This window comes from Coptis chinensis, chromosome 6, assembly GCF_015680905.1.
Source record: "Coptis chinensis isolate HL-2020 chromosome 6, ASM1568090v1, whole genome shotgun sequence".
Classification (NCBI taxonomy): domain Eukaryota; kingdom Viridiplantae; phylum Streptophyta; class Magnoliopsida; order Ranunculales; family Ranunculaceae; genus Coptis; species Coptis chinensis.
The window spans coordinates 95,651,018-95,671,739 of NC_141461.1; the positions used below are offsets into that span (position 1 = coordinate 95,651,018).

General features: G+C 38.4%; 2 protein-coding genes across 2 annotated transcripts in view; one reads left to right on the forward strand and one right to left on the reverse strand.

The window, feature by feature from the left end:
* The first annotated feature begins 2,542 nt into the window (after positions 1-2,542).
* LOC147495724 (NAD-dependent protein deacetylase HST1-like protein) lies at positions 2,543-7,215 on the forward strand. Its single transcript, XM_086564399.1, has 5 exons — positions 2,543-2,618; positions 2,717-2,783; positions 3,431-3,984; positions 6,161-6,299; positions 7,004-7,215. Exons 1-5 carry the CDS (start codon positions 2,613-2,615, stop codon positions 7,021-7,023), a joined length of 786 nt encoding a protein of 261 aa, XP_086420525.1. The 5' UTR covers positions 2,543-2,612; the 3' UTR covers positions 7,024-7,215.
* A 3,907-nt stretch (positions 7,216-11,122) lies between these two features.
* Positions 11,123-20,722, reverse strand: part of LOC147495725 (uncharacterized) — an 85,359-nt gene continuing 75,759 nt past the window's right edge. The window contains exon 5 of the mRNA XM_086564400.1: positions 11,123-11,386. Within this exon, the coding sequence (XP_086420526.1) occupies positions 11,341-11,386 (46 nt within the window). The 3' untranslated portion in view covers positions 11,123-11,340. The remainder of the gene's footprint in view (positions 11,387-20,722) is intronic.

Consider the following 20,722-nt stretch of genomic DNA (forward strand, 5'->3'; position numbering starts at 1 on the left):
ATTTGTGGTTACCCGGTGGAAAATATTCATCGGGTCCTAATTTAATTGCTTTCAAATAGACGTATTGACTAAACGCGCAATTTAATGGATAATTAATATTATATATTGTGTTTATATTCATTATGCATAACAGTGTTAACTGATTCAATCCTGGTTAGTCAAATACCAATGACACAAAAGGAGTTCTATCAATTTGTTTTAGTATTGGCAGAGATCCGAAACAGCAACTGTATATAGTAGTCATTGCAAATTGGAAATTTATAGCCTGTCCTATTATTACAGGAGAGATCTATTGAGATAAACATGCCTCATTGGGAATTTTTAGCCTAACCGGCCTATTAATAATATTTAAGTTCTGGGGCCGCTCCACTCATTGCAAATTGTTTCGAGTTGGATGCTTTTAATTTAAGATGAAATCAGAACTCAATAATCTTTTATCATTTAACTGTATATAGTACTAATAGTAGTCGATCAATATGTACCTTTTTTTTTGTAACTGTCGATCAATATGTACCTGCATCCTTATTGTGGGTCTCAATGTTGTATGAGTCTTTCATCCACGCTGTCTAGCAAATGTTCATGGCCAATGATTTGCCCATTCCTAACAAGAATTTGCTGTTGTGATTGTCTTTCTTTTGCTTTATTACTTTTTCTTCATCATAGACTTATATGATTACTGCTGGAGAAAATGAGATGACATAGCCAGTGTATATAAGCTCCAAAAACATAACTTTCAATCACATTTTTCATTAGTTCTGTATAGGTTATAGCAGCTCACATGGATGAATCTGAGTTCATACAAAGATGTCAACTACTTTATACTTTATAACTTTGTTTAATTTACATATCTTGTTTACAACCACAGAAATGTGGTGGGATAGATATTTTTTGAGCTTCAAGCACCAATGGAACGTGTCGTATTGATTCCCAAAAAAGAAAAAACACCATATTGTATTGTACGTATACATGATAAGTTGATAGTGACAAGTCAAAAATGATTAGAATTGCAAACAATGAGTCAATGACGAAGTGTCGATGTGTATGTAAACAATGCCTGACAAGGCAATGCATTATTTGGAGTTAGAAACGGCACTGAGATCTCCACGCTAGTCGTTTAGCATTGCAACCTCGTCAGTGCGTATATTTGGTGCCAGAACTAACTTACCATGTAAATAGCAAGTGTCAGACTCTTGAATTGTGGAGACAATGGAATTACGGGGATGAGGATTCGCAGCCCGACTCGATGCCTAGCTGTTCTCTTGGGCAAAGGGATAGACAGTAATGACTAATTATAGTCAGTTCAATTCATATAACATGAAGTCTTGAACAATTAATGCAAGTTAGGGAAAGCCTATTTCCAGAAAGATTTTTATTGGGCTTGAAGCCGGACCATTCATTCGAGATGAGGATCATGTCTATATTGAGATCGACTTTTAACAGAATGATCAAAATCATACTGTATAGTGACATAGTGTATACCAAACTTCTCAGTGTTTGTTCGAAAGTAGTTTGTTTTTCCCTTGGCAAAGGATAGTTGTGTGGTAAAGGAAGCATAGTGACCCATTAGAGAGACATTCCCTATGGCATAAAAGCTATCATTTTACTTTTTGTAGAGGAATCCAATAAGTTATAAGGCATAGAGGAACTTAGAGGCCACAACCTTCATGGTGGTCTCAACTTTGTTGGGTTTAGCTTCACATGCAAGAAGATGAGATTCAACTGTCACATTACAATTTTCACTTTCTCGTCAGGTCTTACCAAATTCCCTCCATTGTTGCCGGGGCCAAACAACAAGTTGATCCAATAAATGTGATGTGATATAACGATCTGGGCTCCCTTTCTTATATTCTTTCTTACCCTGCATCATTGGCCTCTAAACTGGCAAGGCAATCTACTAATCTGGGATTCTAGCCTTCTAGGTAATGTTGTGCTGAAAAATGAAAGACCAAATGAAAAACTAGTCATATTTAACATTTGGGTTAACTAGTATTACCCCCACTATATATGAGCCAATTAGGATTTTCAGCCCACTAGATGGAAAATAAGAGTCTGCCTCCAAATACACTGAAAAAAACACACGAGACAACTCAATTTGGGGACCTTCATCTAGTGGGGGTAATACTAGTTACCCTTAACATTTTTTTTACAGAGGAACGATGGATGCAATTGAAAATACCAAAGTAGATATTTCAATGTTGATTTATTGTATCTTGACAGATTTCAAGAAGTATCTTAAAATATCACGATATTTGATTTCATGGTTGAAGACGGAAATGTTCGTAAAAATTTAAAATTCAGTCAGTGCCCGTAAAAATTTACAATTCAGTCAATGCCGTGATTTCCACTCCCTAGTACACTGGATTATGACCCAACTACCTTCAACTACATAGATCGCGCCATTGAGAAAGAACAAATAGTTGCTTCAAAAACTGTCCTCCAACATGAAACATGCCCGCATATGTAGGCCCCTACAGTGTACACTGGGCACATTTTTACGTGCTACAAATTCTGGCCCCTTCCCTCTCTTCTTCATCAAATTTTTCTCTGTTTCAAGTTTCAATACCTTCCCATACTGTGTGCCATCTTGTACTTAGTTACAGATCGAAGAGAAGATGAAGGTAAGTTTATACACTAAATATGAAAAATAAACTTTATAAAAAACACGTAATACATATCGCTGTTGAGTTATTTATATGTGTTTTGTTTGGAGCAACAGATCTTCAACTGGATGCACAGGAAATTTCATCACAATGCTGATGGCTACATGGTTTCTCCAAAGAAAGGTACGAAGCAAATATAAAACTCACACTAACATCATAGTTAATTCTTAATACTGCACATTTATATTCTTCAAGTGATTATTTGGAGTGAGGGTGTAATTTCAAGTGATTATCTGTGAAAGTAATCCAATGTATACAAATTGAAACCAAAGAACGAGTTTGTAGTTCGCTTTCTGCCATTCTATTTAGCCTAATAGAGTAATTTAGATGTCTGAACAATTTGTTTTAAGGTGACACGACTTTTGGCTAGCGAGAATGGCCAGAGTCTAACAGGCTAAGCACCACAAGCGCATCTCTGCTTTTCATAATTGCATACATAGTTACATACACGCAATAGGAAACAATGGCATCACAACTTTTCAACACCAATTTATTTTTTCGAAACTTAAATGTACAAAATAAAAGGACACTGGGTAGGCAAAAACTGTAGAATATACCAAAATGCCAAGTTGCTAATATTAACAGAGGGAAAAAAATGTGATAGCGATGGTAACTTCTTTCAAAGTACCAAACAAACATATTGATCGAGTGCTAAAGTCATCTCATATTTCGGATTTTTTATTTTTGGATGGAAGAAAAATAACGTTATACACAAAGCATATTGTCTTAATTATTCAATTGTCATTGTCCTGATTATCCTATTTTTTTAGATGAATTAGCTTACAACAATGTGGACAAGTGCGACACTGTTACAAACGAAACAGACACAAAGGCTTTACTCGATCAAGTCACTCTCATGGACATATGGAAAGATGGCATCCTAACTATTGGCACATTCGGTTTCGATCATGACCAAATCGAATATTGCATGGACAAAGAGGAAGATGAGGAAAACAATGAGGAAGAAGAATGTCCAGTTAATCGCGAAGGACAGTTGAATCAGTTGAATCCGTTGGTCGTTAAGGTTGTTAATCCAGAACCCAAGATAGACGTTATTGATGCCAAAATTCAAGTTCATGTTGAACAAGTGCCCGAGACAACGCCACTTCTTGAAATGCCCGAAATAAGGAGACGAGTTACATTAGCAGATTTATTGTCAGCAGATGTAGATGTAACCGAGAAGTTACATCCCGTTGAGGTATTGGAAAGTATCGGTAAGAAATCGGCTAAAACTGAAAAAAATAGTAAGACTGAAAAAAAGAGTAAGGCGTCATTTGGCAAAAAGGGTAAAGGAAATGATTCTCATCCAACAAAACTACATCGAGTAAGTGCTCTCTCTTTCTCAGTCTTTTGACATTTTTCTCTTGTTAATGCTATATAAATCTGATTACATTAGAACATCAAATTGGTTGGAGTGTCCGAATTGTTATAAAGTTTCGAGTAGAATACTATTCGGCACGTACAATAAACGAACTAGATTTTGACACCAAAAGTGCAAAAGTTTTTGAAATCATACTTAAAATTGTTGATTGTTGATTGCGACTTGTGAGTAATTTTGTAATACTGTGCAACCTTTTTACCGAGTTAAACATTGGTTGTTAATTCTTCAAATCCATCCTTTGAGATCGTCCTTCGATAGGTAATATGGTTTCATTGGATTATAATTGTAATTCAAGAAATTGTATGTGAGTGGTATATAATTTTAGTGACATAAGGGAGGCTTAAAGTGGGGGGATAATTGTATAATTTCAGTGACTTGAGGGGAGGGGGTTTCTAATTATTAATAAAGGGGAGCTAGTTCTAATTTCAATGAAGGAGATGCTTCTAAATTAGATTAATAGGGAAATCAAAATTGGACAGGGTATTTACACCCCAAGTAATGGGATTGGCACCCTTACTGAATTCTCTAGTATTAACATCCTTCCACTAATCATACAAGGTTTTACACCCTTCCCATTAACTATATATAAGATGTTGTACACCTCTCAATTCTCACGGCGGCCACCCTTCCCATTAATTATATAAGATGTTGTACACCTCTCAATTCTCACGGCAGCCAGTTCACGCAATTACTACATTTTCACGGCAGCCCTTGCCACAATATTCATATGCACATGGCAGTGTGTTACCGTGTGATATATGATATCACGGTACTCCACTGCCGCGGGTGTAGGGGTGCAAACGGATAGGTTCGGATTTGGATATGTTTGTATCCGAATCCGAATCCCAAAATTTATACCGATATCCGAATTCGACGGATATTAAAAATTTTATCCGAATCCGATTTTGGATATCCGAATCGGATATCGGATAATATCCGATTTGAAAATTAATATTAATTAAAATTTTATTTGCTTTGAATAATTTATTTTACCACTATAAAAAGTATTATAAATATATATATTTGTCATTTATTATTATTATTTTGTTATTATAGTTTTATATTATTAGTTTATAATTTTATATAATATTTTAAACAATACTAAATAAATAAATAAATTATATATAATAACTATTAATTTTTTAAATCGGATCTTATATTTTCGGATGCAGATATACCAGTATCCAAACCTGTATCCAAAACCAGTTCGGACATAAAAAATTATCCGAATCCGATATCCGAAATTTTCGGATAATATATGATTTTTCAAATACAAATTCAAATCGGATTCGAATATTTGGATATCCACTTGCACCCTTACGCGGGTGTTTAAATAATTTTAGTCATCTATATTTTCTTTTTGTTTAACCAGAATATAAATATAAAAAAAAAATCTTATAGCCAAAATAAAGCCCAAACCCACAAAACCCAAATCTCTCCATATCCATTGTCTTCTCACATATCTACAAAAAAAGAAGAAGAAACTAGTAAAGCAAATGTGACTTGAGCTCACTAAATGAGAAAACCATTGACTGGGTGAGTTTCTCATATTGATTTTTTATCAATAACAAGTAATTCAATGATTGATTTTTTTTTTTTAGAAAAAAGATAGAAATTAAACGTAGAGGTAGAAATAATAGTATAAAAAGTTTTCAAAACTTTGAAGTGTTACTGAACTACTGAAGTTCTCTCTTTTGTTGTTTTTTTATTGAAGTTCTATTAGTGATTTTTTTCTCTATTTTTTTGGGTTAGAAACATTCACGGCAAGGCCATGCCGTGGATGCTTTTCTCTCACGGTATTTCACTGCCGTTAAATGTGAAAATTCTCGACACCTCGTTTCCTTGCATAATCGGGTGTAAACCCATATTGAAGAAAGACATAGATGGAAATATGAAATAACCATCTTTCTTCTACCCTTTTACCAAAGGGGTGCCAATCCGGTGTAAAAAAAAGTTCAAATATATAGCTACTTATCTTATCTGTGCTCATGATGTTGAGTTGTTGACGAGTTCATAAGGGATACATGTATACATATGGTTATATAGAAATTAAGTTGCATATTTTCGATGGTTTTTTAGTTGTAAGACTTGACTCATTGATATTATTTTACGTGTTTAGATGATATCAAAAGTTTTGAAGAAGAAGATCCACCCTGATCTTGAAGGTAAGATTCATGGAAAGGATGGACTGAATGATCCGTCGGAGAAGACACTACTCAAGGATGGTGGCAGAATTGAAATGGTTTCTCTCCTTCAAGGTACTAATTAAACTCATTCTATTCATAAGGGCATCGAGAATTCGATATCTGTATATGGATCATACTTCATAGCCCATAGCCCCATACTCCCAAGTTATTGGGAAAAGCCGAATACTAAGTTGGACTGTTAGGCAAGTATATGTAGCATATTTCAGTGAATTACATTTTTATATTTGCTTTTAAGCATTACAATTTTTTCTTGGTTGAATGCTTTCAGTCATTTAAGTGCGCATTGCTGTTAAAGAAGTTCATTTTGTTTGCATGCACTGATTGCAGCCCTTGGGCGATAGCCACTCTAATGGATTACCGTTTCATTCGTGCTTGTCTCAATGAAGTATGGAGCTACCTATACCCTTGGAAAACAAGATTTTGAGTGAACCATGCTAAAAAATGACTGTAGTTTGTACTTTAGAGGCCCATTTAGATCCTTTCAAATGATGGTCCAAGACTCATTTACAAATAACAGAGAGAAAGAGAGAGAGAGAGAAAAAAAACTACATTTTGGACCACATACCCCTCACCCCTTGCAAAAACATTCGCTCCGCTCACTTGATTATGATTCATGGAATAATTAAGCTCATTTACAAATAATGCACAACAAATGCACATTGCATTTTATTTTGGTGGCAAGGAATTTAGCAAGAAATGCACTTTGAATTTCATAATCTAAAGGCGGTTTATGTATTTTTTTGTTGTTGTTGCAGATGCTGTCTCACAATCTTGACCTGATTCTTGTATTTCTTCATTTGCTAGAACCTTATTATTTACATTTAATGTATTTGTACTGTATGGTTTGTTTGCCTTATAAAACCGTCCTGTTGTAGTGTCATGCTTTCATGACTTCGATGACTTTGATATGGCATTGTGTGATATCCTTTCACTATTTATTTGAGTTCCCATATGGTTTTGTTCGTTATTCTCAGGTTGTCTACATTTATCATTCAATTTTTTTTTTAACAATCATCTATTTTTTTTGGTTGGCAAGCCTCTGTTTTAAATGAGATCAGTAACTCTTTGATACTGGTGGGGTTCGAGCCTTAGACCTCTGGTATCATCACCCAAAGGTTTTACCGACTTACAAGGCAAAAAAAAAAAAAAAAAAAAAACAAACTTACAAGCCAAGAAAGACCGATGATTACATAATCTATTAGGGAGTGATATAAAAAGTTGAGGACACCAATGCAACCTAATAGCCACGCAATGGAGTTAGTTATACTATATTGGCCTAGAACTTGAAGTGTTTTCTTACCCAAAAACGACACACAAGTTATCTCTCAAAAGCACTATACTCAACTCTTCTCCACCATTCGAAGACTCTAGTGCTACCAGATAGTCTGCAGCATGATTACATTCTCTATAGACATGAATGGAAAGCACATTGGACATTATATTCTCCTAACCACTTCCAGACTTCTAGTATAGCAGCTTTGGCGTCCCAACATATCTATAGTGCAACTTCTTTGTTAAGGAGAATCTCTATGGCCCTCTTAGAATCAGAAGCAACAATAACGTTACTTTGTCCAAGTTGTTCACATCTTCTTAATCCCATCAAAATTGCTTTCATTTCTTGGTATAGAACCAGCCTAGCTCCACCAGCACGTAAGACCTCACCATCACCGTCTCTGATCATTCCTCCAATGCTAGCGCTTGCATCTGACATGGAACCATCTGTGTTAAGTTTTATAGAACCGACTTCCAGTTTAGTCCATATGCATTGTACAGGGATACGTTGTTTATAAGTGGCTGGTACGCCTAGCTGTTCCAGGAGCATTCTTGCATCTTGATTTACCTTTACTGAAGCTAGCTAGTATTCCTTGAACATAGACCTTCATGTCGTTCATAAGTTTACTGCATACCACTTGCCATGGTTATATTCAGTTTTAGCGTATGAGATGAGATATTGAGATTCATGTACCGTACCCGTTCTTATTTCCACTTTTAGCCCAAAACAACTACTAAATAGTTTCTGAAAATCGCAAACTATGTTTCAGAAAAATTATTAGCGTAAGATGATTCTGATACATAGCAAAAGGGAGAAAAAACAAACAAAGGTTGTGCCGACGAGATGCGCGTACTCTGATCTGTAGTATAGTGCAGACTGCAGAGATAACTTGATATTTCCCATATCCGTAGGTTAAGTAAATTTATACAATTTAATCAAGAACACTTTTAAAGCATAAATAGTTAAATACAGGCAGCTATGCTTAACAATTTCAAATGAGAATTATAATCTTAATTTGATTTCACATGAGAATTCTAACTTATGTTACGCCCTATAATATCATATCATATTGTTCATGGACCATGAGGCAAACAATGACATGAATGAATGAACTCAAAATGTACATGCAACGGGCTTACCATTCTAAGACTTGTTCAGCTTTAATTTGATCGTTCCCAAAGTTCAGGATCATTGTCATGAACAGTTAAAACTCGAAAGGTCTTTACATATTGGATCCGGGTTGGGCAGATCACCTAACATCCACCATCTCTTATCCAGGTTTAGTTTCAATTTTAATTTCTTGATCTGCCCATTTCATCCCATTACATGAAATCCACTCATGACCACTAGGCTTGGGTTCACCTTGCTCAAATTGCAGTTCTAAGTTCTAACGAACACAACTTACCTGACCAGTCTGTAGAACCTTAGCAGTCGGTAGAAGGGTACATGTGCAATTGTAGTCAAAAGACAAACAAATGTCGGTGTAATTCAATAAGCTAGCAGAAGACAAACTTAGACGAAATGTCCGAACTCCGAACACAATATACTGCTAACAAATTCTCAGAGGACAAATGGATCCAAACATATGAAAACCAAGAGTCCAAGGCAGGTTTCATTGTGTCGATACTATGTACTCGGGATTAGTTAATGAGTGAAGACCCTAAGATTGGTTGGGAAACTAATACAAAAAACTTTGGGTCTTTGGCATCTATTACAAAATAAAATCACTAAAGAAATCCTATTTACCTGAATAGGCAAATAATACAAGATTTTGGTCCTGCAAAAACTGATCGAGGAAGTGCTCCGGTTACTTCTCTGCTTGCACAAGTAAAAACTTCACTTCTAGTCACTTAAACTAAGATAATGCATGAAACCCCCATTTGAGCCTGCACTGAGATGTGTGCCAGTCAGCCGTGGTTCCTGCAGCAAAGAGGGAAAATAAACAAAACAAAAAATGATCCCTCCGATAGCGTTTGAAACTTGCATGACAGCTCAGGTTACTGAAATGTACTCTCATGGATATCTTTCTTGTAGACGCTACCAATGGAATATCATAATAAACATAAGAAGTAAATTAGGAATGAATTAAGAGATTATACCGAAATGCTAACACACATGATGCAAGAAAGATGTCGTATGGTTCACTTTATGAAAGTAATGTTGGAAAAATAAATTTGTACAAATCCATTGAGATATGAACTAGTAATTTGTCTCCCAAGTTATTCTAAATTGAGATGAAATGGGTTTATCAATAGTAAGTAAAGTGAGAAAAACCTTTTCGAAAGGATGCACTGGTTCCAAACAGTGCATTATGCCGAAAAGGTGTGACATTTCGAAATGTGCACTGATTCAAAACAGTGTATCATGCCGAAAATGTGTGACCTTTCGAAATAGGCACTAGTTTGAAATAGTGTTTTATATTGAAATGGTGTGTCATTTCGAAACATGTGACTTTTCAAAGAGTTGTTTACTTTTTCCCAAGAGTCACTGTGTTGTTTCAAAGAGACACCACTCACCTATAAATAGTGGATGAATTTGGTGAGAAATATACACCAGATCACACAGAGTTCTGATTTTTCTCTTCTCCTCCTGTTCTTAGTCAAATATTATATTGTGTTCGTTGAGTCTATAGAATTGAAGTGCTAACTTTCTATAGAAAGAAATCCGTTCTATCTTGGGAGACAGTTTCCCATCAACCTTCAAGCATCGTGAGGGAAAAATTTGTCTTAAAGACATAGTGAATCTTCACTAGGCTCGGATTTAATCATTAATAAATTAAGTTCATTAGTTGAACTAAAAGTTTGTTTGTTCATGATATATTTGTTATATCAATTTGATTTTCTTGTTTACTTAACAATAAATATATTTTTGGAATAAGTTTCCTACAAAGAAAACAGAAGCATTAAAGTTCTGTCGTTGTTCAGACATAAGTTCCAATACACTCAATCTGCACTGCATACAATTTTCTCCAGAATCGTTAAGTGTTGAAATTGGACGGTTCAGTCATATGGGTGATTGGGTGAATATGAAAGTGGCATTAGATGCTACTGAAGTTATCAAAGCTGTGAAGGCGCAGAACTTCAATTCGACTATATATAAGATTAAGCTCTAAAGGGCATGGACCAAAATATCACCGATATATCCGATATATATCGGTATTTTGGTACACCGATATCGATATTTTCGACATATATCCACCGAATATAGTATTCTTTTTTTTTTTCCGATATATATCGGAATTTTCGATATAAAAGTTTATATCGCCGATATAATCGATATATATGATATTTATGATATATATCGTTTGACTTTTTGACCATTTTTTAATATAAATCCGATATTTTCAATATATTTCCGATATATTTCCGATATTATATTTCCGATGTATCCGATATTTTCAATATTTTAAATAGTTTGGACTGATCACCAAAAAAATAGATATATCCGATATATATCGGTTTTTGGGTACACCGATATATTCATCGATATCGATATTTTGAACCTTGCTAAAGGGACTATTACCAATTCTCTCCATTTTGCTGGTTACAGTGACACCACATGACCACAGGAATGGTATAAAAAGAAAAGGAAAAACAACGCACAGTACAAGCAGAGTCATTCTCATACAAGGTAAACAATCATCAAGTAAAAGGAAACAAAGGCATACAACTTACAAATGAAACAAAGCTGGTAAAAAAAAACCACCATCCAGCGGGTGAAAGTTTCACATGAAAAAGGAAAACCCACCAAAGGCCCAAATAGCATCTCCTTGAACTCTCCAACGTTTGCACCAATGGAAAATCTAGCCTTTGATGCCGGCTAATTAAGTATCTTTTGTCTTTCGCTGCGGTCCTCACGCTCAAACCTGATACAAGTGCAAGTGTCAGTGGCCACAAATTAATTGCACATACCAATTGTCCGCGGTTATAGATGTAAGCAAAGGAAGGAAGAAACAAATAGGACAAGAGCTGTTTAAAATCAAAACCCTAAAAAAAAAAGGAAATAATTGGTGAAAGAATTCTTTTTCTGTTAGTGATGAATTTTAGATAAAGATTACAAACCTTCCCGTTTGTTTAGGAAAACTAATCAATATTTAACAACTCAATCTCAACAAAAAGAAGTTAAAATGAGGCAATCAAAATCCCTTAACTTAAGGACCAAAAACAATTGTGTGCGTGCCTCTTATTATTGTAAGGGTTCAACATGTATAAAAAGAAAAACAACCATATCTTTCGTATATACTCTTTTCGTGTCTTCACTCATACTCCAATATGGAAAAAACTACTAGTTCTCCAACCACTGAATCTAGTGAAGTTGCTGAAGTTAATAGTATTGATGCTGATGAAGAGTTTCTCCAATCTTTTCCACCTGGATATCGCTTTGCTCCTCGTGATGATGAGCTCATAGAGCACTATCTTATGAACAAGCTCTACCAATCAATAACATTAAAGATGTAAATATTTACAAGCACAATCCTCAGGATTTTACAGGTATTTTATACTAGTTTTATTGAGTTAAATCAGTAGAAGTAAGTCTATGTTACGTTCTCTATCCTTTTTCAGTTAAAGCACTCCCTTTACAATAATTAATTTCCATTGCAACTCATAGTAGTATGAACTTTCAGAACTTCATAGATAATAGTTGCTTAGGTTAGTTATATACGTTATTTGGCTTTATCACACTAAAAAAGTTTATTTTTCTTAACAAATATGTTTTGTTATTGTTGTTGTGCTATTGTTGAAACTTTATACGAATGCGGTTTATAGCTTTTACTGTTGTGGTCAATTTTGGTGGAAGGTTTATACGCTATTATTCTTTCTTGGACACCATGAAGTTTAGAAAGTCTTATTTTTCATGCAACTTTCTTTATTCTTAGTCTTTCAATGATCCATAGATCTTTACAAGACATATGGGGATGATGGAGAGAAAGAATGGTACTTCTTCACACCTAGGGATCGCAAATATCCAAATGGAAGCCGTCCGAATCGTGCAGCTGGTAATGGATATTGGAAGGCCACTGGAGCTGACAGAGATATTACAACTAATACCAAAGATGCCAAAAAAATAATAGGGAAGAGGAAAGTTTTGGTCTTTTATGTAGGGAAGTCCCCTAAAGGAGCTAAAACAAAGTGGATCATGCACGAAATCTTGTTGTGAATAATTAAGCTGCGGAAACGCGTTCTCCATTAACTAAACAGATCAATCCTACACAAAGATTGATCTTTCTCAATAGACAAGACTTGACACCCTCCAAGCAATATCCCAACACTTCAATATCAAATAACAAGCATATGAAATAAAACAATCAATGTAAAAGAAGAACAAACCACAAGATGAGATATATCGTGGTTGACGATTTGCCTACGCAGTCCACCGCGCGAGTTCAAGCTTTATTAGATGTCCGGAGATGGCGATTACAAGTCTCTCTCAATTCACTCACAAAAGAATGAACACTCAACTCACAAAGAATTGTTCTCTTGTAATCACTCTCTTTCTTGGTTTTGGAAAAGTTAAATTTTCCAAAAGGCGATTTTGTTTTTATACCAAAACCAAAATTTGTGGATTCTTAGCGAAGCCCCACGGAGAAAAAGGCGGCGGGCTTCTCCGCCCTCCTCTGGCTGAGATTGCGCCGTGTGTTAAAGCCATGGCTGGTCGCTTTTGGCTGGTCGCTTAAATCATCGGAGTCATGAAGAAGTGAAGGCTTCACTCTGGCTCTGGCGCCTCGATCGTGAGAAACGTAAATTTTCTCTACATTCTCCACCTCGGTGAGGTTTTAACACATAAAACCAAAGCCGAACACATCAACAAGATCACATCCGGTAGGAACACCTCCCGGCAAAAGGAAGACTTCGCCAATTAAGCGCCGGGGGCTATGCCCGTACGGGGCTCTTTCAAACATGTAGGATTTGGAGCAAGTCCAAAAGCGGTGTTGGAACTTAACTCCGGTGACAACTTTTCGTCCGACATATCGGGCCAGGATTGTCATGGGTGTCTACTTTCTCAAGTCGCAACATCACCATCACCGATGACATCAGGTATAAAGTGATAACGGACATCAATATGCTTGGTCCGACCATGATGAACTTGGTTCTTCGCCAAATGAATAGCACTCGACTATCACAATACCGCGGCAACAACGATTACGCTTTCAATACCCAAATCACCTAGAAGACCCCGAAGCCATAGTGCCTCTTTTCTTTGCCTCTCGCCATATATACTGCCTCGGTAGTAGATAGAGCAAGCAGAGCAGCTGTAGCATAGACCTCCAACTAACCGGTTGCGGCATGCATCATAAACACATACCGGTAGTCGATCGTCGTCTCATCTAGATCAGGCATAATCGAATCCACAAACCCGTGACATAACAAGTGCCTCCACCATAAGCTAATCCACATCCAAGGTACCGCTTCAAGTACCTTAGTACCCATTTTCACTACCTCCAATCTTTGCTTCCCGGGTTTTGCCATATACACGCTACAACACTAAGCGTTTGTGGAAATGCGATGTGTGCACACCATAGCATACATCAAACTACCCGCGGCACTTGCATAAGGAACATTAGCCATATGCTTTTGTTCCTCCAGCGAACTAGGAGAGAACTTAGTTTGAAAGCCTAAAATGCCCAAACTAAAGGTGTAGAAACCGACTTTGCATTCTCCATACCAAATCGTGAAATTACTTTCACGAAGGTATTTCTCCGAGATACAACTATCCGTCGCTTCTTCCTATCTCTGTCAATCTCCATGCCCGATTATCTTCTTTGGCTCCACCTAAGTCTTTCATCTCAAACTCGAGCTAAGTTGAGATTTCAACTTGTCTATCTCCACCATGCTTTTGGAAGCAATAAGCATGTCATCCACATAAAGCGAGGAGATAGATGAAGTCATTACCACGAAGCGCTTCTAAAGTAGACCACGGGCGGTCATACTTGCCCGGTGTACTCATGTTGCATCATGAATGTGTCAAAGCGCTTGTACCATTGCAGGCGATTGCTTTAACCCATACACGATGGACCCGATTCAATTTGCGTACATGATCTTCTTTCTCAAGAATGACAAACCCTTCAGGGTTGTCTCATATAGATCTCTTCTTCCAAGTCCCCATTGCAAAGCGGGTTTTCACGTCAAGTTGCTCTAACTCCAAGTTGAAGTGAGCAACTAAACTCAACAACACACGAATGGACGTATGTTTGACCACGGGAAAATACCTCATTGTAGTCGGCCTCTCCTTACGTGAAAAACCGCTTTGCTACCACTCTTTGCCTTGTACCCGATCTTTGTCGGTTTCGGGAAAGGACCTCTTTCTTCGAACACCCATTTCTTTGCCGATAGTCCTTTTGCCCTTTGGCAATAAAACTAGGTCCCATGTGTGATTTTTATCAAGAGATTCCATCTCTGCTTGCATAGCTACCAACCAATCTACGTAATGAGCATCTCTAAGCGGCTTCCTTGAAGCTATCGGCTCATCATCTTCGATATTCGGTGCATATGCCACTAAATCCACGACCATAGTGTTTCACCGGCTTACCATGCCCATACTTGTGCACTTCTTTAACTTGTCTGCGTGGCTGGGGTCACCACTACAAGTTGCGGATGCTCATGCTCTTCTTCTGTTCTTTACGTGTGGTTCCATGATTTGGTACCTCATCATGATCTAACCGGTCATCTGGCGTCGCATCGGACAACTTCAAAGCTCGGTGAGCTTGAACCCATGGACTTCACCATTACGCGACTACTTGGAAACTGCTTGAAGATAACCGCGAAGTCTCATCAAAGGTAACATCTCTGGCGACCGGGGAACTTGTGGTCTTCTAGACACCACAATCTGTATCCCTTTTACCCATTTCGCGAAACTAAGAATATGGCCTTCTTAGCTCAGGATCTAGCTTCTTCGTCCCCATGGTAGTAAGGCTGTCGATCAAACACTTCGCGAAAGATATATATAATCGGTGGGTTTTGACCACACCTCATAAGGTGTCCCCCAAATCTATAATGGTAATGGTGACCTATTAATACGGGTAAACGCCATGGACACTACATCCGCCCAATACTCTTTGCCTGGGCGGCATTAGACAATAAACATCTTGCTCTTTTCAAGCAAAGTTCTATTCATCCTCTCGCCCATTCCATTCTGGCGTGCGTTTTCGATTTGTCGATTAATCCGGCAATTCGCGCATTTAACTCTTTGGAAAGGTCCATAGGTATACTTCGATTACCATTGTGGGACCGTAATGTCTTTACCTTCCTATCGTGCGATTCTCAACCCTTGCCTTCCACTTCTTAAATGTCTCAAACACTTCATCTTTCGATTTCATCATATACACCCACACATGCGCGAGTATGATCATCGATGAATGAGACATAATAGCGGTTACCTCCGCTTGGAAGCCACCACGGAGGGTCCCCAAACATCCGTATGCACATAATCAAGGATGCCTCGTTGTCGTGTGCTTGCTTGACTTGAACTTGACTCTGACTTGCTTCCCATAGGCCTTGATGCTCCGCGGAACCCATGCTTGGCTTCTAGCTGAGTTCTTCAAGAACCCGCTTACCAACTTCGGACAAACCCTTTTCACTCGTATATGTCCTAAAGCGTATGCCACATCTTAGTGCTTCGGAATCATTACTACATGCACCCACTGCTACATCGCCGCTTTATCACCGTACTACCAATCGGGTATACAAGGTTCCATATTTTTGACCCTTCATAACAACTAAAGAGCCATTAACAATATTTAGGACTCCGCCCGCCTACAAACTTGTGGCCTTTGGAATCAAGGTACCAAGAGAAATAAGACTTTTCTTTAGCTTCGGGAACATGTCTCACATCGGTTAGAGTCCTCACTACACCATCATACATCTTGACCGGTATAGTTCCAATTCCTACCGTCTTTACAAGCAGCGTCATTACCCATTAAAGCGGAACCACCATCAATGCTCTCATAAGAAGTAAACCACTTTCTATTCGGACACATATGATAGGAACATCCGGAATCAAGAATCCACCTCACCGGTCGTATAGTCTTGTGTGGACACACGAGTGAACTAAATCCCTCTTGAGCGAAGCATAATTTGCCTCAAATTTTGCCTTACCTTTCTTGACCATCTCTCTTTGTTCTCTTTCTTGGTTGAGGACAATTACTTAGCGTAATGTCCTTTTTCATTACAATTGTAGAAGCGTACATGTTTTAAAGGCTTCTTTGACTTGGACCTAGAATTATCATTACTTGAATAATTACGATTTCGCAACGAATTTCCTCTTGCCACTATTACGACTTGCATCAATGCTATTCTCTGCGTGTCTTCTTCATCAACTCATAAGAAAGAAGTGCACTCACGAACTTCGTCAAGATTGGCTGACTTCTACGTTCATGAATGTAGTCATTAGATGCTTAGCTTTCGGCAAGGAGAATATTAAACATGCCGCTTGATCCTCATCATCCATCTTCATACCAACATTCAAATAATCCGCTAGAGGCGTCGCGGAACTCACTCGCGTGCTCTTTGCATCGTTGAACCATCGACCATCATGTACCGATAAAGGCGACTTCTTAAGGTACATCTTGTTCGATCATGCTCTTGGTCATATACATAGACTCTAGTTTGAGCCAAATACCCGGCGGTATTTTCTCCCATCACACTATACATGACCTCGTTAGCAAGACATAACCGGATTGATGAACAAGCCGAAGATCGAACTCTTCCCAATCATCATTACTCATACTTTCGCGCTTTAGATTTAATCCCTTCAAAACCTTGTGCAAACCTTGTTGGATGAGGATGTCCTTTACTTGGACTTGCCAAATCCCAAAGTTATTCTTCCCATTAAACTTCTCTACTTCAAACCTTGCGTTTGACATCTTGGGAGCCATCTTTCAAGTTACACACAATAACCAAAAGAAAGCGGTTTCACCTCGAATTTAATCGAACACCTTGTCTACACAAATTTTTAGTACTAAACTCAAAATCCTAGTCGTATACCTACGGCTTCGATACCAATTGTTGTGAATAATTAAGCTGCGGAAACAACGTTACCCATACCAAACGGATCAATCCTACACAAAGATTGATCTTTCTCGATAGACAAGACTTCAACACCTCCAAGCAATATCCCAACACCGATATCAAATAACAAGCATATGAAATAAAACAATCAATGTAAAGAAGAACAAACCACAAGGCCGAGATATATCGTGGTTCGCAATTTGCTACGTCCCACATTTGCTTGAGTTCCAAGCTTTACTAGATGTCGGGATGGCGATTACAAGTCTCTCTCAATTCACTCACAAAGAATGAACACTTTCAACTCAAAGAAAGAATTGTTCTCTTGTAATCACTCTTTCTTGGTTTTGGAAAAGTTAAATTTTCAAAAGGCGATTTTGTTTTTATACCAAAACCAAAATTTGGCGATTCTTATAGCGAAGCCCACGGAGAAAAACGGCTGGGTCGCCCGTGTGTTAAAGCCACGCCTTGGTCGCCTTCTTTGAGCGAATTCGTATTAAATCACTGGAGTCATGAAATGAGTCGCGCCTTCACTCTGGCCTTGGCGCCTCGATCATGAGAAACAGAAATTTTCTCAAAATCAAGGTTTTGGAAAACCTAACCTAACAAGTCGAGGAAGGATTGGAATCGGACTAAAACAAAGAGAGAACCTTTACGAGATACAACCCGTAAAGAGATAAGAGTGATCTAGTAAGGTGAGGCGAAAGGAGAGATTGTAATCTTCCTTCCCACTTTATTAAGAACGGCTCTTGTGGAAGTAGGCATCATTGGCGAACCACGGTAAATCTTTGTGTTGTGGTTTGCTTTTCTTTGCTTTTACATTATTATCATTTGTTAATAGTTGTTTAGCGAGTTAGGCATGTTAGTATAGGTTGTAGTTGATATTTAGATTATATCGGAGTTGAAGTGTGTTCATACAAGTTATCTCGTGTAGTGGGGAATCGATTGGTATTGATATAATCCCAACAAGTGGTATCGAGCCTTGGTTAGAATAGCTGGGGTGTTATCGAATCTTGGTCGGAAGGTGTTTGTGAAATTCACGAGAGAGAAGATTTGAGGTTAAATAACTTGTAGAGATGGACCATTAAAGTGAACACTTCATTATGATGAGTCGAATAGGAAGAACTACACCATCTGGAAAGCCAAGATGGAAGACTTGCTATCTGCAAAGGACTTGGCACTTCCGTTGAGAATGAGGAGTAAAACCGGAAAAGGGATGAGGTGAGTGGAAAAGCTTGATAGATAAGCGATTGGATACATTCGACGGTGGATTGATTGGCAGCGGTGTCTTTCACCATGTGGCCCGAGAATTCTGACGCCCGATCTATGGAAGAAACTTCGAAGACCTTTATGAGAGGAAGTCGAGGTGGAAACAAAGTGCTAGTCGTTAAAGTTTTCGCGGAACCACGAAGTACGAAGGTTCTTCAATGTCCGAGCATCTTAATGAAGTCTGAGAATATCATCAATCAGATGCATTTGATGAAGATCAATTTGGGAGGCGAAGTTGAGGCTTTGTTTCTATTAGGCTCTACCCGAAAGTTGGGAGACATTAGCGTTTCTCTACATGGAGCGACCCAAGGATGGAATTGTTACCATGGAGATGGCTACTGCGTCTTTGTTGAATGAGGAGACTAGAAGGAGTGCAAGAAGCGGCTCTTCTCACTCGAGAGATCCTTTTCACAAAGAAGCGGGGAGAGGTCGAAACGAAAACCATCTCGGTTCTAGAGGTGATACGAAATAAATCTAGGGGTGAAGCTAGAACTCCCAAGGCGCGGAGAGGCAATGTTACTATTGTGCCACAAAAGGCCACTTCAGGATATGAGTCGAGAAACGAAGAGGGATGAGAAGAATAAGCGTGTACATGAAGACATGGTGCGGAGGAGCGGAAAACACGAGAGATACTACACCGCACTAGTCGGCGACCTGAGTGGGGGAATGTCGGTGTGGTGTGTCTTTGTCTTAGTACCTCATGTCGGGGATCTGAGTGGGTGATAGATCTGAGGAGCATCCTATCCGTCACACGATGAGGGGATTCTTCACTACCTACTACGGTGTGGTGAATATGGTGAAAAGGATGGGTAGCGATGGAGTCTCGAAGATTATAGGCATTAGAGATGTTCATATAGAAACCAATGTCGGCTACACCTTGACACTCAAGGATGTAAGACATGTCCCCGACATATCTGGTTAAGCCTAATTTAATTTTGGGAAATTAGATGATGATGGCTTTGTAAACTCGTTTGGCAACGGGGTATGGAACCGAAAGCGAGAGTTCCATTGTAGCAGCGAGGAGGAAAAAAACTTGCTCTCTTTACAAAACACGAGGCTAGTTTGTGTAAAAGCGAAGCGAATCTTGGCGAAGAAGAAAACTTCATCGAGCGTGGCACAAGAGACCGCGTATCACATCGGGCATAAAAGGGATGGAAGTTCTTGCTAAGCAAAAGGTCGTGCGGACATTAAAGGTACACATTTAGATACATGTACTCATTTTGTTTGGTAGGAAAGCAACAGGGTGTCTTTCCAAAGATTCCGTCTCCTGCGAAAGGACAACATCCTTGAGCTAGTGCAATACGACTTATGTGGTCTATGAGAGTGAAGTCCCACTGAGGGGAGCTTCGTACTTCTTGACATTCATTGATGATCGTCAAAGAAAGATATGGGCTTATAGTCGAAGACCCGAGGATGAAGTACTTGGCGTGTTTGAGAAATTCCACAACATGGTGGAAAGAGAGGGAAGTTGTTGAAATGTATTTCGCTCGGATAATGGGGGTGAGTACATTGGGCCATTTGAAGAGTATTACCCGAGTCATAGGATTCGTCATGAGCGGACCGTTCCCCAAGACACCACAATGAGAATGGAATAGCAGAGAGAATGAATCGTACCATTGTAGAGAGGATGAGATGCATGCTATCTCACTCTAAGCTACCTAGAAGCTACTTGGGTAGAAGCAATCGCGCTACCGTGCATGTGATCAACTTTGTCGCCCGGCAAAGCCTCCGAATAGTGATTATCGAGAGAGTATGGTCGGCGAGAGATGTTGATTATGGATACTTGGGGTATTTGGGTGCGGGGCATTTGTGCATATTCGAAGGATGAGAGATCAAGCTTGATGACAAAAGCCAAGCGGTGCATTTTAAGGTTATGGAGATGAAAAGTTTGGTTACAAACTCTATGATCCGATTAACAAGAAGGTAATCCG

Bases quoted from the DNA above. Each gene is read 5' to 3' on its own strand.
- LOC147495724 (XM_086564399.1), top strand. The intron at 2,784-3,430 runs GTACGAAGCAAA...CTATTTTTTTAG, and splicing joins CATGGTTTCTCCAAAGAAAG to ATGAATTAGCTTACAACAAT. The intron at 6,300-7,003 runs GTACTAATTAAA...TTGTTGTTGCAG, and splicing joins AATGGTTTCTCTCCTTCAAG to ATGCTGTCTCACAATCTTGA.